General features: G+C 37.4%; 1 protein-coding gene across 4 annotated transcripts in view; it reads right to left on the bottom strand.

The window, feature by feature from the left end:
* The window catches only part of NCOR1 (nuclear receptor corepressor 1), a 74,558-nt gene that overhangs the window by 18,148 nt on the left and 42,445 nt on the right, over positions 1-13,965 (bottom strand). For all 4 annotated transcript variants that reach the window (XM_049803912.1, XM_049803911.1, XM_049803914.1 and 1 more), the window contains exons 17-29: positions 13,766-13,828; positions 12,941-13,080; positions 12,070-12,196; positions 10,073-10,628; positions 7,936-8,065; positions 7,433-7,628; positions 4,768-4,941; positions 3,712-3,872; positions 3,192-3,312; positions 2,992-3,093; positions 2,405-2,502; positions 1,410-1,578; positions 686-826 (exon numbers count right to left, since the gene is read on the bottom strand). In XM_049803912.1, the coding sequence (XP_049659869.1) occupies positions 686-826; positions 1,410-1,578; positions 2,405-2,502; positions 2,992-3,093; positions 3,192-3,312; positions 3,712-3,872; positions 4,768-4,941; positions 7,433-7,628; positions 7,936-8,065; positions 10,073-10,628; positions 12,070-12,196; positions 12,941-13,080; positions 13,766-13,828 (2,178 nt within the window). The remainder of the gene's footprint in view (positions 1-685; positions 827-1,409; positions 1,579-2,404; positions 2,503-2,991; positions 3,094-3,191; positions 3,313-3,711; positions 3,873-4,767; positions 4,942-7,432; positions 7,629-7,935; positions 8,066-10,072; positions 10,629-12,069; positions 12,197-12,940; positions 13,081-13,765; positions 13,829-13,965) is intronic.

Raw genomic sequence — 13,965 nt, 5'->3', positions numbered from 1 at the left:
ATAGCCTTTAAGGGCTACCCAAAGATGGGACAAAATGCACTTAAGGAATAAGACTCCATAGTTCAGGCATGAAACATTTTCTTGCATTTGTATTTTTAAAAAAAAACAATCAGAAAAGTTACATAATGGCCTGACTTGACCTTTGCAGCCTTAATTTGATGACAGTTTATTAAATCAAAATACTAGGGATGCCCTGAAGCAGGATATGGCAGCTGTGCAAGTCTTCTGCTTGGCATAATCGAAGAGGTTTATTGCAGGAATGCAAAAGGTCATGCCAACGTGTTACCAAGTTACTACGCCATGGCTGAGACCAATATTTAACTAACGGGTGTGACCATGGAGTCCATGCTAGTATGACTCGGTGTCCTTTGAGCTCTGCAACAACCCGCTGGGACTGTGAAGAGTCAGTTACACGTATCACATCTACTGAGATGAGTAAGTGCCAGCTGAATTACCTGCAGTTATGGTAACACGCCAGCAAAAGAAATGGGAAAACTAGTGTCTACTCCAGTCATATTCCCAGCATACTTTAATTGTATTGGTTATTGCATGGATTTGGTTAGTAGTGTAAGATTTAAATCTAATTTCTCTTTTAGTCTGTTCCATAAAATAACTCTAGATACTCTTAAATCAATGCAAAAGGTTTGGATAAAACACAAAACACCTTGGAAGCGACTGTTTTTACCTTCCAGTGGTGCAGACACTGGAGACTCCCGCATTGACATTCCCTGCTTTATATTTCCTTCCATTGTATCATAGCTTCTCTTTAAACCAATTTCATGGGCAGTTCTTGGACTCCTTGTTCCTTCACGAACATTTTTAATAGCTGGAAAAATTTACAGCAGTGTGGTTAGGAAATGTGGACAATAAAAAAAAATAACCAACCCACGTGAGCATTACCTTTAATGAGACCACAGGTCATTAATACTTTACAACGTCAATGTAATATTGGAACATTAAATCTCAACCATAGAAAGATCTTTTACGGTTTGTTAAAAAATATATTTGTTCAAACAGTTACTAATTTATCAGTATTTCAATTGAAGTTCAAAGGTAAATGATGCATTTGTTTTGATTTTAATACAGATACTTTTAAACTTGGTTGTTTGATGTTCCAAAATAAAAATATTCCATGACAAATTGAAAATAAATGGCACAGAAATTAAATAGTTTGACTATATTTTAATACATAGTACAGGAGACTCTTCAAAACACAAGCACAATTTCTGGATCACTTTAATTCTTACACCCTCAAAAACACATGCAGGTCAATACTTCTCCCAGACAGCACCCCAGTGACTGAGGTTTATATCTATCCACTTGGAAGCAGATATACTTCAGCTATGGATTATAAAAGTAGAACCTGCTGCAGTCTTGACTTTGATCAGGCAGAATATACAAATACTCACTATCATAAGATAAAATATGCCCACTTTTGCCTTCATAAATAACATGGCCTTTGGCTGAAGCTTCCTCTCGGCACTTTTCTGGGCTGCTGTCTTCTGTAGCCAGCCGGGTGATAGTTCCCTTCAATAATGCATCAGCTGCTATGCCAGACTGGGACAGAGCTGGTGTACCCTGGATATAAAGCAATCCAATATAATTCAGAACAAGTGTATTTAAGAGAATAGGGAGCAGTGAAGGGGAGAAAAAAACCCCACTCAAAACCTACAACATTTTTTAGATCTAGAAAACCAATTACTTTATCAAGCAGTATGACTTAAACTTCTGCCTCTATTAATAGACATTTAACCTAAATATTAGTAAGATTATTTGTGGGCAATTTGCTACCTTGTTAAATAAATACAGAAAGAAGAAGAGGGAGTACAACATTACAAAAGTACTTCATGACCTAGAACATTTACCCTATAATACCATTTTGGGGAAAGATAACATATGCTACATACTTAATGGTGCTATTAGGTTTTATTTCTATCCAGAGTAATGAAACCTACCCTTCTCAGAGAATTGCTACTATTACTTTGATAACTAGAGATCCCAAGTCAACCAAAACAATAGCATTTAAAAAATGATGAGATGAAAGCACTTGATTTACCTTTTTGGTTTAAATAGCATCTGCACAAGACTGGTTACAGTTGATTTTAATATGTGAACTCAGGTGCGATGCTATTTTCATGAAATTCTAATAAGCCTTCAGTTAGCTATACCAAAGGCTCTGGTGATTTTATTTAAAAAGTTTAAAAACTCATATACATAAAGATGAAATGGTAATGCTGACTTCAGCAGTAGTGGGATTTGATCATCGGGTTGTATTAAAATTTCTTTTTTCAAGGCAGTTCCTACTCTGTGATATTAATTTACTTTTTCAGACATGCAAATACATTCACGGTGATAATTTAAATATGCTGTTTTGCTACAGCCTTCTCAGTAAGGGGAAAAATACCTGAGTTATGGAGCCTCTCAAAGAAGGTATGGTCTCAACAGAAACTTTATTGGTTGGAGTTCCTCGTGTTATACTTCCCTCCTGTATTGTTGTGGTACCTGATTTGAAATAAGACATCCTGATAAATATGAGAATAAATAAAAAAAAGTAGCTACTCTATTTGAAATAATTAAAAACTCCAGTGAGAACTGTTAGTTTACACTAAAATACAGAGAAAATTTCGGTTTAACAGCATGCATTTGAGGCAGATTATTTAAATCTTAACATAGACTTTTACAGATTAAATGTCTTTTATAGCATTAATCCATGGTATTTAGTTTCTTTTCTTTTGATGTATTTGGATATTTCACATGTACTGCTCTGTGTGAACAACTTAATTTTGAAACTGGCATGCCTTGAAACAAATGTTTTTAAATGAGACATGCAGATAGGAGGAGCTAGCTACAAATACACATGCCTTGGAAAATAGGGAGCAGATTAATCATATAGTACTTAAAAATAACACTTCAGCAGTTTGAGCTCTAGAAGTTAATTCTCTGTTTTCTCAGGCTCTGACAAAGTTTCTTAACCTGTATGACTTTCTTTACCTCGAACCACACTTTCATGTTGTGCCCTGACCAGGAGTCCCTCAGGTTGGGAATTCTGGCTTCTGGGAGAGAATTCTTCTTGTTTGATATATGGCAGGGAAGCTATTCAGAAGAAGAAGAAAAAGTTTGGGTTTTTTTTCTTACAGTTATGAATCATTAAATAGTCTATATAATACACCTATCAGCTTTTCTCTTCTTACCAGATTTGGCTGACTCCTGCTGCCTTGGCAGCCCAAGAGATATAGAACCCACTGATGGTTTTGCAGTTTCTTGTGTGTAGGAAGCTTGACTATGGGATGTTAAGTAAGTGCCAGGTGTTCCCTGAAACAACAAATATATTATATGTTAATTCTTGTTTCTGGAATGAAGAATCATATCTACGTTTAAAAGAGAACGCTAATACTACTATGGTGCTATCTTAAAATGATACAGTACACCACTGCAAAGCATCAGAGTGCGGAACACCAGGAGTGTAGTGGCACTCTTAGTTTGGAGATGCAGTTCACCTAAACTGGACGTCCTCAACCATGCTACTAAAAGTAAACAACTGCAACATGTTCTATTTTCTAAGGCACCTGTAATTCCTGGACTTTTAGAGGTGGCATTTATATATCTTAAGTGTTAATGCTGTGAACACATAACCAGGTACAAGATGTTGAAGGTTGGTGAAAGAGAAAAAAATTGATGTAAACACAGATTTTCAAATAATAATTCCCTTACTTGTGAGATTGAGCCTCCCATGATGAAGGAAGGTTTTTCTGATGGCACACTTGTTTTAGAGGATGGAATGAGTGGTGGTGGTGGTCTGGTGGGTCTGGTTGTTGGAAGGCGGACTCCTTCAGGTATATTGGTTATTACTTGGTGAGGTGCTGGCTGGAGAACTTAGGGGGAAAAATTGTACATTAAACATTACAGTCTGTTTCAGCTCTACTCGTTGTTAGAGAGACAAGAAGAACAGAAATAGCCCAGTTCATCTGACAATTTCTGACAGGAGTTACCTCACAATACTCAAAAGCTATCTAGCTGTATTTACAACTCTGAAATTCACTACGTCCAGGTGTATGTTATACATAGAAACTGAGTATCTAATCTCCCTTCAAAGCTCAAAATGAAATAGAAAAAGCTGCACTGTAGAATTGCAGACTCTGAAAACTAAGCTTTTAAAAATAACAGCCCAGGGTATATTCAAATTTTGTGTTGGTTTCCTGTTTTTAAAGAAAGTTCTTATTCTTTAAATGGAATGAAACAGTCAAGTATAATCTAAGCTTCCCTGATTTTGTCTTTTCTTAGCATGACTTTATAATCCAAGCTTCAGAATTCATATTTGTCAGTTATTTCACTATTTTATAAAACATTCAGACTATAATATTAAGCAATTACAGTCAGAAACTAATGCTAACGATAGCAGCAGCTTTCTCTTTTCCTCAACTCCCCCATTCATAAGAAAGGGCACCCCTGAATATGATGGTACTTGTATTAAGCTGAAAAACTCTTGATGACTTTGTTCCTATGCTGTTCTAACACTTTTCAGAACATCCTATTTGCTTACTAAAATAAATGTTATGCAGCTGATGCAGCAATAAAGAACAAAAATATAACCTCACTGGAGCTAGAAAAATACCGAGTAACTATTCACACACACACACAGAAAACAATCTATTTCCTTTTGTTAAGTCACAAAGTATTTAGAGAATAACCTGATACTACATCAGGTCACAGAAGTCCAGTTTCCAAAAGAAGACTACACATCGCTATGATACCTAACAAAATATTTACCTGGCGGGACACTATAGCGAGCTGCATTCATATCAGGCTGGGGAGAGGCTTTATTGACTTCCCTTGGAGATAGCCTGTATGGAGAGGCTGACCTTGTGGCTGTATTTTGCACTTGTGCTTCCTGTTCTATTGCTCGCTTGACCTCAGCATACGGCATATAGGCCACCGGTTTTCCTGTGAAGGTTAAAGTTGTCAGAAAGAAAAGAACTCTGGATTAGAAATTAAGAGTCAAAAGGTCCAGTTTAGAGCACAATTTTAACAAAGGGCCTACTCCAATGTCAGATGTATTCATCAGGTACAAATCTTTCAATTAAAAAGTAGTATTAACGTACAGCTTAATTTAATATGTTCCTATGTCTATACTTCGACATCCAAAGCTTTGAAAAAACTTTCTGTATGTGAAAAACAGTATCTTGTTCCTTTATGTCCTTTAAGTGAATGCTCTGCCATTGAAAAAGATTTCATTTAAAGAAGATGCCTTTGCAAATCCTGTGCATCAGCCAGGTTTACATGCATGTTCAGCCAGACTTATATGCCAACCCCACCAGGCAAAAAGCCTCTCTTCCTTGTTTGCTTGCCCAGAGAACTTACAAATCAAATCTCAAATACCGATATCACCCATCAATGGTGTTTAAAGGAAAGATATATTTTCACTGAATTTAGCAAATTAAAAACCCAGTACCAGAACTTCACAGATACCTTTTCCTTGGCAATGGACAATTTAAGTATTTAAAATTACGAGCCAGAACAAGTCTACTGCAGCAGTGAAATTACATCTTTAACCTCCATAGTCAAAAAAAGACGGCACTAATCATCCCATAATGGCTTTCTAAAGGATCTTTGCTATTTTATTCCATGGTAAAGTACTGTGTATGTTGTCATAAGCCAATTCAGCCACAGGCCCTTTAGTTTGACAAGATGCCCCACAACACAGGAAGTGTTCTGATGTATGCAATGCAAGGTTATTAAACAGTCTGTGGGGTCTCTGCTGCACACGGCAGTGGGAGGATAATTTTCATATGCACAGTATATCTTAGGAAGTAGCTGTTGTAATGATCTGATGACATCTCAGCCTCTTTTAGTTTTCAGATTAAGATGTCCAGGCTTGTAGAACCCATTTACATTAACCATGTTATCCCTCCCTCTCTGTTTGCCTCAACCACCTTGATTTTTGCTGGCAGAGACTTCACCCCAGAACTTTCCCACACTTCATAATACCACACTGCCAATGCCAAGAGTTATTCAGGTAGTATTTCAGTTAAATGGTATTTTCAAGCAACCCCAGACTTCCCACCTAAAGAAGCAACTTCCAAAAACCACAGTCTTACCCTCCCCTCCACAAATCTACAAGCTCCTTTCTCAATAGTTTAACAGGCCAAAAAAGGGTTACATTTCTTTCATTTTACTTAGGTAAAAGTAATTAAGGTGAAGCATTTTCATAACATAATTTAAAATTGTTATGAATATTAAATACAGAATACTCAAGTTTCAAAGAACACGATAGTTTATGTTGCTAATACTGCAGAGACAACAGAAACAACGCACAAGAAGATAAAAGTTAAAAATGCAGAATTATGCAACTGTGATAATACCTCTAACATTGTAACATTCAGTACATTAATCTCACACATTTATTTCCCTGTTACAATGTACAGTTTGTGGACCTATTCCTTTTCTAAGTAAAGAAAGCTGAGGTAAAAGTTACACACGTAGTACAGAACTGGGCCTCCCATAGGATATGCTTTTCTTGCACAAAAAAAAGCAACCTTCTGCTAAGCTGTTTGTAATTTGCAAGCTGTTAACACAATTAAATTAATTTCAGTTCAAAGAATGAAAATATAGCCAATATACACTGAGAGAAAGCATAATATGAAAGTCTAATGAAAGTTAATAAATGCATCCTTTGAATCTTATGCAGCAATTTGGATGATGCAACATACACCGTCCACCTGAATCTCTTTCCTGTAACCAACAACGGTTACAGATACATCCTTATTTAGTCACCCTGACAGGTTCCGTGAGCAGTTTTAGCCTTGTTCTGTACTGAAGGTCACACTAAGAGCCACATTCAGGAAACATAGGTCCAAATCGCAGAGTTCAGTTCAAGTATCCTCTATACATACAAAAGCAACCAACCATCATATTCCCAAGTGAAAGAATGTTTCACACAGTCCTTCTGCAGACACACAGGCTGGAGTACGACAGTTCTACCAAACTTTTGTGCCCTACTCCAGTGCTCAATGTCCACATATGTACCCCAGTGCAGTAAAACATTCCTTTTAATTGTGCTCATACTCCTTCAGTAATTCTCTCCCATCTTCACTGTAAGCTTCTGAAAGGGGCTCCCCCAAAACACAGAGTTATCTAGGTCCTCTCACCTGTACACCTAAACTTTCTGAATCTCTCTCTGTAGGAACAACGCATTTTTGGATTCCACCCAAATGGAGCCAGTTTTTTTGCGTTATCTAAAGGGGCTACAAGGTAGTTCTCCAACACTGTAACTGCAGCAGGATCTCTACAGTAGACAGGTTCCTTCAATCAAGTGCCATCAGAAAGCAATAGTTAATTATCAGTACACTAAATGTTCATTCTTAAATGAGGCAGCAGTGTAACACATGGACATAAAATGGAGGATTATTTCCATGACAGATGTGAAAATGCCTACCTTCCCACTCAACATTAGGGCTCTTGGAAGTGCCACAAGGGCTTACAGCACTTCGATACTCCATATCCAGCTGCTCTTGCCTCTGGCGCTGCTCCTCCAGCAGCGCTGACTCATGCATTGCTTTAATGTGCCGTTGATACAGTGCATAACCACTCACTGGTGTTCCAACGGGAACAGTACAGGGACTGCAAGAAACCTACAAGAATGGGAAGGTATTAACATCAGGTACGTTAATACAGGTACTTACTAAAGCAACTATCTTGCTCAATGTCTCCACTGCAGTGGCTGTAGTCCATGTATAAGTGTTTCAAATGGTCCACACATGTTTTCAAATGATTACTTGTGTATTTGTTTCTACCGTACTTACCCCCCCCTCAAAAATATGATAACAAAGCAAATTATATATTTCTTCATTTGTTTCACCATTTCTTGCTGCTTTAGTGTTGCAACTAGTTTTAGGGACAACAGATACTCCTTCAATTATCACTGAAAACACCCCATACCATAGGTGGTATGACAGCAGCTCGGTGGTGAAGCTGTTGCAGGTCCATCTGCCCTTGCTTTATCGTGGATGATACCAGTATTGACCCAGTGGGATTTAACAGTGAGGGCTTTGACTCCCTGCTGAAGATACTGGAAAAAAGATAGAAGGAAGGGAAAAATATCACCAAAAAGACAAAGATTAAACATCTTAAAGAATTTACAGGCAAAATTATGTCTCTCGACTTCAAAAAAACCAAATACGTTTAACACACTGGACAAATAGCTGAAAAATCAGAATCAATTTGTGTTTTGTTCCACAGCACATCTGGTAGAATGGGCAACACATGCTGCTGTATTTTTATAATACACAGAAATACCAAAAGAAGCATTCAGAATCTCCAATACAAGATATTTATATGTACAGTTTCTATATGCACAGTACTGCAAGAATGCAACCTTCTTTATAAAGAATGCTTTGAAAAAAAAAGAAGATAGGAAGCATTAGACATATTTAGTCCACAGGAAATAAACAGTAGTATACAATATACTACTTTCACATAGAGGGCTAATATTTGTGAAGTGGAAAGATGATGTCTCAAGAGGCAAGGGAGTGCAGAAACACCATCAACTGCACTCTTCCAAAGACTACATGCAGAACAATGATACTGGATACTTCTGACATTTAACATCTATCCTTGGTACTGTGTGTATATTAAGACCACTGACAGGGAGGGGGCACTGGCTCTGATGCTACGCTATGGTTACATAGGAATTACACCAAGAGAACACTAAAACAGACTTCAAATATCATCAGTGGTGTCAGCCATCCCCCAAAAGATAAGTAGTTCCAAAGACATGCAGCATTGTCCATTTAAAGCCCTATATACTCAGGTGGGTTACCCACAGTGTTTAGGGCCAAGTTCCCAGGAACTAGGATGTTTGCATGAAGACATCGTACGCTATGGAGAAAGAGGTCATTCATTTCTCAGGACGCTTGACCATTAATTTACAGACACTGACTGATAAGAGTGAGAAATACTTCCACTACTCTATTATTAATAGCCTTCAAGAGATTCAGTTCTACTGACTGATATAACATGGTTCAATGGCAGTAATTGGGTACAGGACTCAAGAGGTTATACTAGCAAATAAACATGGAATGTTAAAAGGTAACTAAAATATCAATATTTTATGCCCCTAGATTTTATTTTTTTTAAAAGCAAGTTTAATCTCCTTCTAAAAGATATATTCAGGCTGTTTTCCCTGTCAAATTCAACGAGTTTTGGATGGATTCTGCTAAACCAAGTTTGTGAGAGCAAGAATCAATTAAAACAACTCCATCTCCAAATTTTTGGATCTACATTCAAACAGTTTTTTGCTAAAGGGAATGGAGAGCCCATGTACTATCCCACACTAACCAATCACACTATAAAAAAAAAACATTCCAAACCTACTTCTGAATGTGTAGATTTGTTCTTAAGTATTGTGTAAAAGCAACAAACTAACAAAACCAAACCAAAGCAAAGAACTTCAGTACAGATCCAGTTACACAATCACTACTGAGTTTCTTGGTGGATAGATAGGGAAATTTACAAAATTCCCCACATTACTTAATTTTTTTAGTTGGTCGCTGATTTTTAAATAGCTGTGTATCAGAAAATCCTGCAGCAGCAAGATCTTCCCCTCCCCATCAGAAGTACCACAGAGCTACTTATGGAAACTCATGCCAGGAGCATCTTGAATGTCTTTTCTTGCTTTGGCAAATTTTCATTGTTTCCGTAAGCTGCTGTCCTTTACAGATAATTATTTAACACAATCCCCATTCTCTGAACACATCCCAAATGGCTTGATTTCCCTCATTCTCTAGCTTTCCAGGTAGTTGTGCTAGTTTGCTACCCACCTAGTCAGTCTATCACCAAGATTTTTGCCTTAATCTGCCTTAGAAGACCCTTCTTTTGGCTTTTCATCAAAATTTTAAATCAACATTTCCCTCTGTTGCATTTCCAGCAAAGACTCTTCAGAAATTCTTTCCCTAGTAGAAACTCGCAACAAAAATGTTGCTACTGATGACAGTTTTTGGATCACTGTTAAGTAAAACCACTTTTTAAAGAACTGCTTAAAGATGGCAATATTTGAATGCTAAACAATTAAACTCACCCTTGCCTGTCAGGTTCTCCATCAACTTCCTCATCAGCACTACAGGTGGCACTCGAATCATTATCTGAATGGGATTCTTGTCTTGCTGCATTAACTTGTTGTGACAGACTATAGTCCATTTCCTCTGGTTCTGACTTTTCCTTGGGTTTCTCCATCTCTCTCTCTTTGGTATCACTCTCTATTTTCACTTGAATATTCTCTGGTAGCCTCATTTCAGTCTCTACAGGTTCTACTTTGGTATGCACTGGAAGAGTAATCACAGGCTTAGCTTCAACTGGATGGCTTCTACTGTCAACTTCCATAGGTTCTTCTGCCTCATTATTTATTTCTTCCTTAACCTGTGGCTCAGGGTTCTGAGTTTCAGCTGTTGATACACTTTGGGCTGTTAAGGAGGGAGATGTGCTGGTTGCAGGTTTAATGGTAGATTCTTGTTCTGCCGTCGTCTCAGTGGTTACTTTTGAAGAAGCACTCTCAGATGGAGCTTCTTCACTTGGTTTAGCAGGTTCTGCTGGAGTTGGAGATGGAGCACTTTCCGTATCAGAACTATTTTCAGCACCTGGGGAAAAAAAAGTTTTGGCATAAAGGTTCAACGTTAACGAAATCTAACTGGACTTTGATGAACTGTTTCTTTAGAATAATCAAATATATGTCTACTGTTCCAAAACACAACATGACAATTGCCCTAGAAAATTGACTCACAAAGGGAGAATAATCAAAAATCACCAGATACAGGTTAAGGAGGGAGATTGGAATTACAGAAATATTATGACTTAGCTAGCTCTGATCTTTACAAAGAGCCAGCCACGTAAACTCTTGTGCATATGTCAGGGATTTGGTACTTCCACATATGATGCAGCTTTATTGCAAGATGAGAGTTAACAGTCACAGTACCTAAGGTGCAGCTTTAATGTTTTACATTAACATGTTTGAGAGGCATCGCTGGCAGAAATGGCAAAAGACTGATTTTACACGTGAAAATCAGTCACTTTTTATAGACATGCTGACTTGCAATTCTTGCTGTAAGTTAACAGTTCTAGTTTACTTCCTTTGTGAATCACCATTGTTTTCTTAAAAATATCGTCTTTGCTCTACGAAAGGTGTAAAGAGCATCAACAACCGGATTCCAATTATAGAAGGGTATTGATTTTTGCAGTAAAGAACCTTCCTCCTCTCTTTAGCCTAGTTCATTAATTCCATTATATTATAAATAGCTTTTTGATAAATAAAAAAATTTATGAAAAACTATGGCAACACCTAGAGCACAGATGTTATATTCTAAGTCTTATCTTCTGATAAGAATCTTCTTTCCTTAGAAGCACATCAATATTTACCAATGTTTGTTAAACAAATGGATGCAATAAGGATCCATCAATTTTAATCTACCCATCTGTAAAACAAGTAATTAAATTCGACTTATTATAGAAATGGACGATTTGCTGAATTACCCACATAAACACTGCAGCTTAAAAAACACCAACAACTAAAACCCAAAATCCCCAACACTTAGCCATATTCTCTCATTCATTGTTTATGAATTGCATTGCCTATAGCTTCACAAAAAGCTGGCCAAGACTGACTGATGTTGAGTGCCTATAATTATTAGCAGTTGCAACCAACAAATTTAAAAAAAAAACCAAAACCCCACCACTTAAATTTGCCTGTCTGAAGCTTTACTGAGACTATCAACTAGCAAAGGTTACATATCTTTGATTCAACTTGTTTCAAAATGCACAAATTTTTTGATCAGGTGCTGTCTGTTTACTCTCTAGATGACAGCATAGTCAAAGCATCTTAAAATGCTAAACAATAACATCTCAAGGCTGCTCAATACTAAAAATGCTTTTTCCCCTCCAGTGAGTTCCAATTGCTAAAATCCAACGAAACATAGTATTTGAGCACTGCATTATGAAGTAGAACACAGCTTTCTGAGCATGTAATTGGCAAAAAACATAGGTCCCTTTCTGCGCACACTCAAATCTCCTTCCCAGAAATGTTACCTTCACTGTCTTCTGGATTCTCTTCTTCATTAGATGCTTCAATATCTTCATCCTCCTGAGCTGACACAGTTGAAGCTACACTCTCACACTGTGATACATCTCGCTCCTCACGGGGCCTTCGTGAAGACTGATAAAGACACGGCATTTACATTGTACTGAAAATTTGCAAGTATTATTTCCTTTTACATGCATTCTCATTTATCAATCTGAGGTTGAAATGAAAGACAGAGAATCTCCGTTTAGCACAGATTCATTCACAAGGGCACATTGTTACAAATTCAGGCCAGCTTTTGCTGCTCGTGACCAAAAATAAGTTTGGGAACAAACCACTATCTCAAGATATGTTTGGGGGACAACAGAACTACTGCAGCAAAGACAGACACTGATGCTCTTCACTTCAGTGAGAGAAGACTAGGATAACACTGCAGTTTAGAGGATTCCAACACTCAGGATTCTGCTTTAGATGCCCCAAAACTTTCAGTTCCTGGTCTTCTACCAATTCTCTTGCTCCATTTTGTAAGGTTAATGCTTATTGTGTTTTAAGGTAACTGTTCTACAGTGATGACCTGAACTTCTATAGTTGCTGGTGTACTGATGAGGAACGTGGTTTTCAGAGCACTAAAGAATTCTTCAGGCTTAAGCATTCTACCTGATAGAAAAATTTCTATTGCATTTTAAAGCAAGAAGTGATTAGTATCACAGGTCAGTGAGCCATCAGCTGCCTTTTCTAGGAGATTTATGTCACAACACAAAAACAAGTAGAGAAGGAAACAAGTGGTGATTGCAAAAGAGTCTTAGTGAAGTGTGATGAATTACTTCAGAAAGATGCCAAGTTTTCCCCCGCAAAATATTCAATGTCCACTGCACTTACCTTCTGTTTGTGCTGTTGGAGGAGGCTGTCCAGATTGTGTCTCCTTTTATAGTTGAAGTAGAAGTTCTTACACTGAGCTTCACTTTTCGTCCCAACCATTTTGGCAATTGCTGCCCAGTTTCGTCCATGTTCCACTAGGCCTGTTAAAACATACAAGAACCAGTATTTACTATGATAAATAATTCAGCTATCCAAACCCAAACAAATGGAACAACAATGCCTATGGGAAGGTAAGATAGAGAAGTACTGCTGTCCTTAAGAGAACTCCCCTATGACAAAGTATTTGATAACTACTTGTGGGGCAAAAAAAAGCTGTGTCAATCTGAACCTCTGCTTATGAAGCCTTCAAACTTAACTCTTTGCTGTTGCTAATATGTAACACCTCTGCTAACATACTGATTTTTTGCATAGAATTTACGTAACAGTATCTGCCAAATGAATAGACAAGTTATAAACTACATTAGCTTTACTATGAAAAGAATGTCTTATACAAAAGGGGGTTTTGTAACTTGTAAACACATTACTTTGAAAATTTCCATATGACACACACACCTTCGCACCTGTTTCACAGAATTCTGTGGACCAAGGACAACATCAACAGTTCTAAGTAGGCCGTATGAAAAAAGTCAACATGAGTCTCAAAAAACTGATATTGTCTGTTAAAGATGTTTGCTTTTTTTTTTTTAAGAAAAAAAATCCATCAAATTTCAAATTATTCATTCAATGTAGTGTTGCAAAAAAATCACAGCTCTCGTATTCAGTAAATTATTGTAATTTTGTAAATACAAGTGCTCAGAAATAAGTCAAAAGCTTTACAAGGTTTACCTTTCTTAGCAACTTCCATTTCTTCTTCTGTCCAGCGGGATGTCTCCACAGGCTCCGCAGAAGCTGAAAGAGAAACAAAGACACTGATAAGAGAAAAGACCAGGATTCACTACTATGGCACCAATCATGCATCCCACGGTCAACTATCCATTCACATTAAGGCTTGTTCAAGTCACTTGGGAAAGCTGCTCTTGTCAGTG

This window comes from Accipiter gentilis, chromosome 6 (genome assembly GCF_929443795.1).
Source record: "Accipiter gentilis chromosome 6, bAccGen1.1, whole genome shotgun sequence".
NCBI lineage: Eukaryota > Metazoa > Chordata > Aves > Accipitriformes > Accipitridae > Astur > Astur gentilis.
This window is presented reverse-complemented; position numbering and strand designations above follow the sequence as displayed.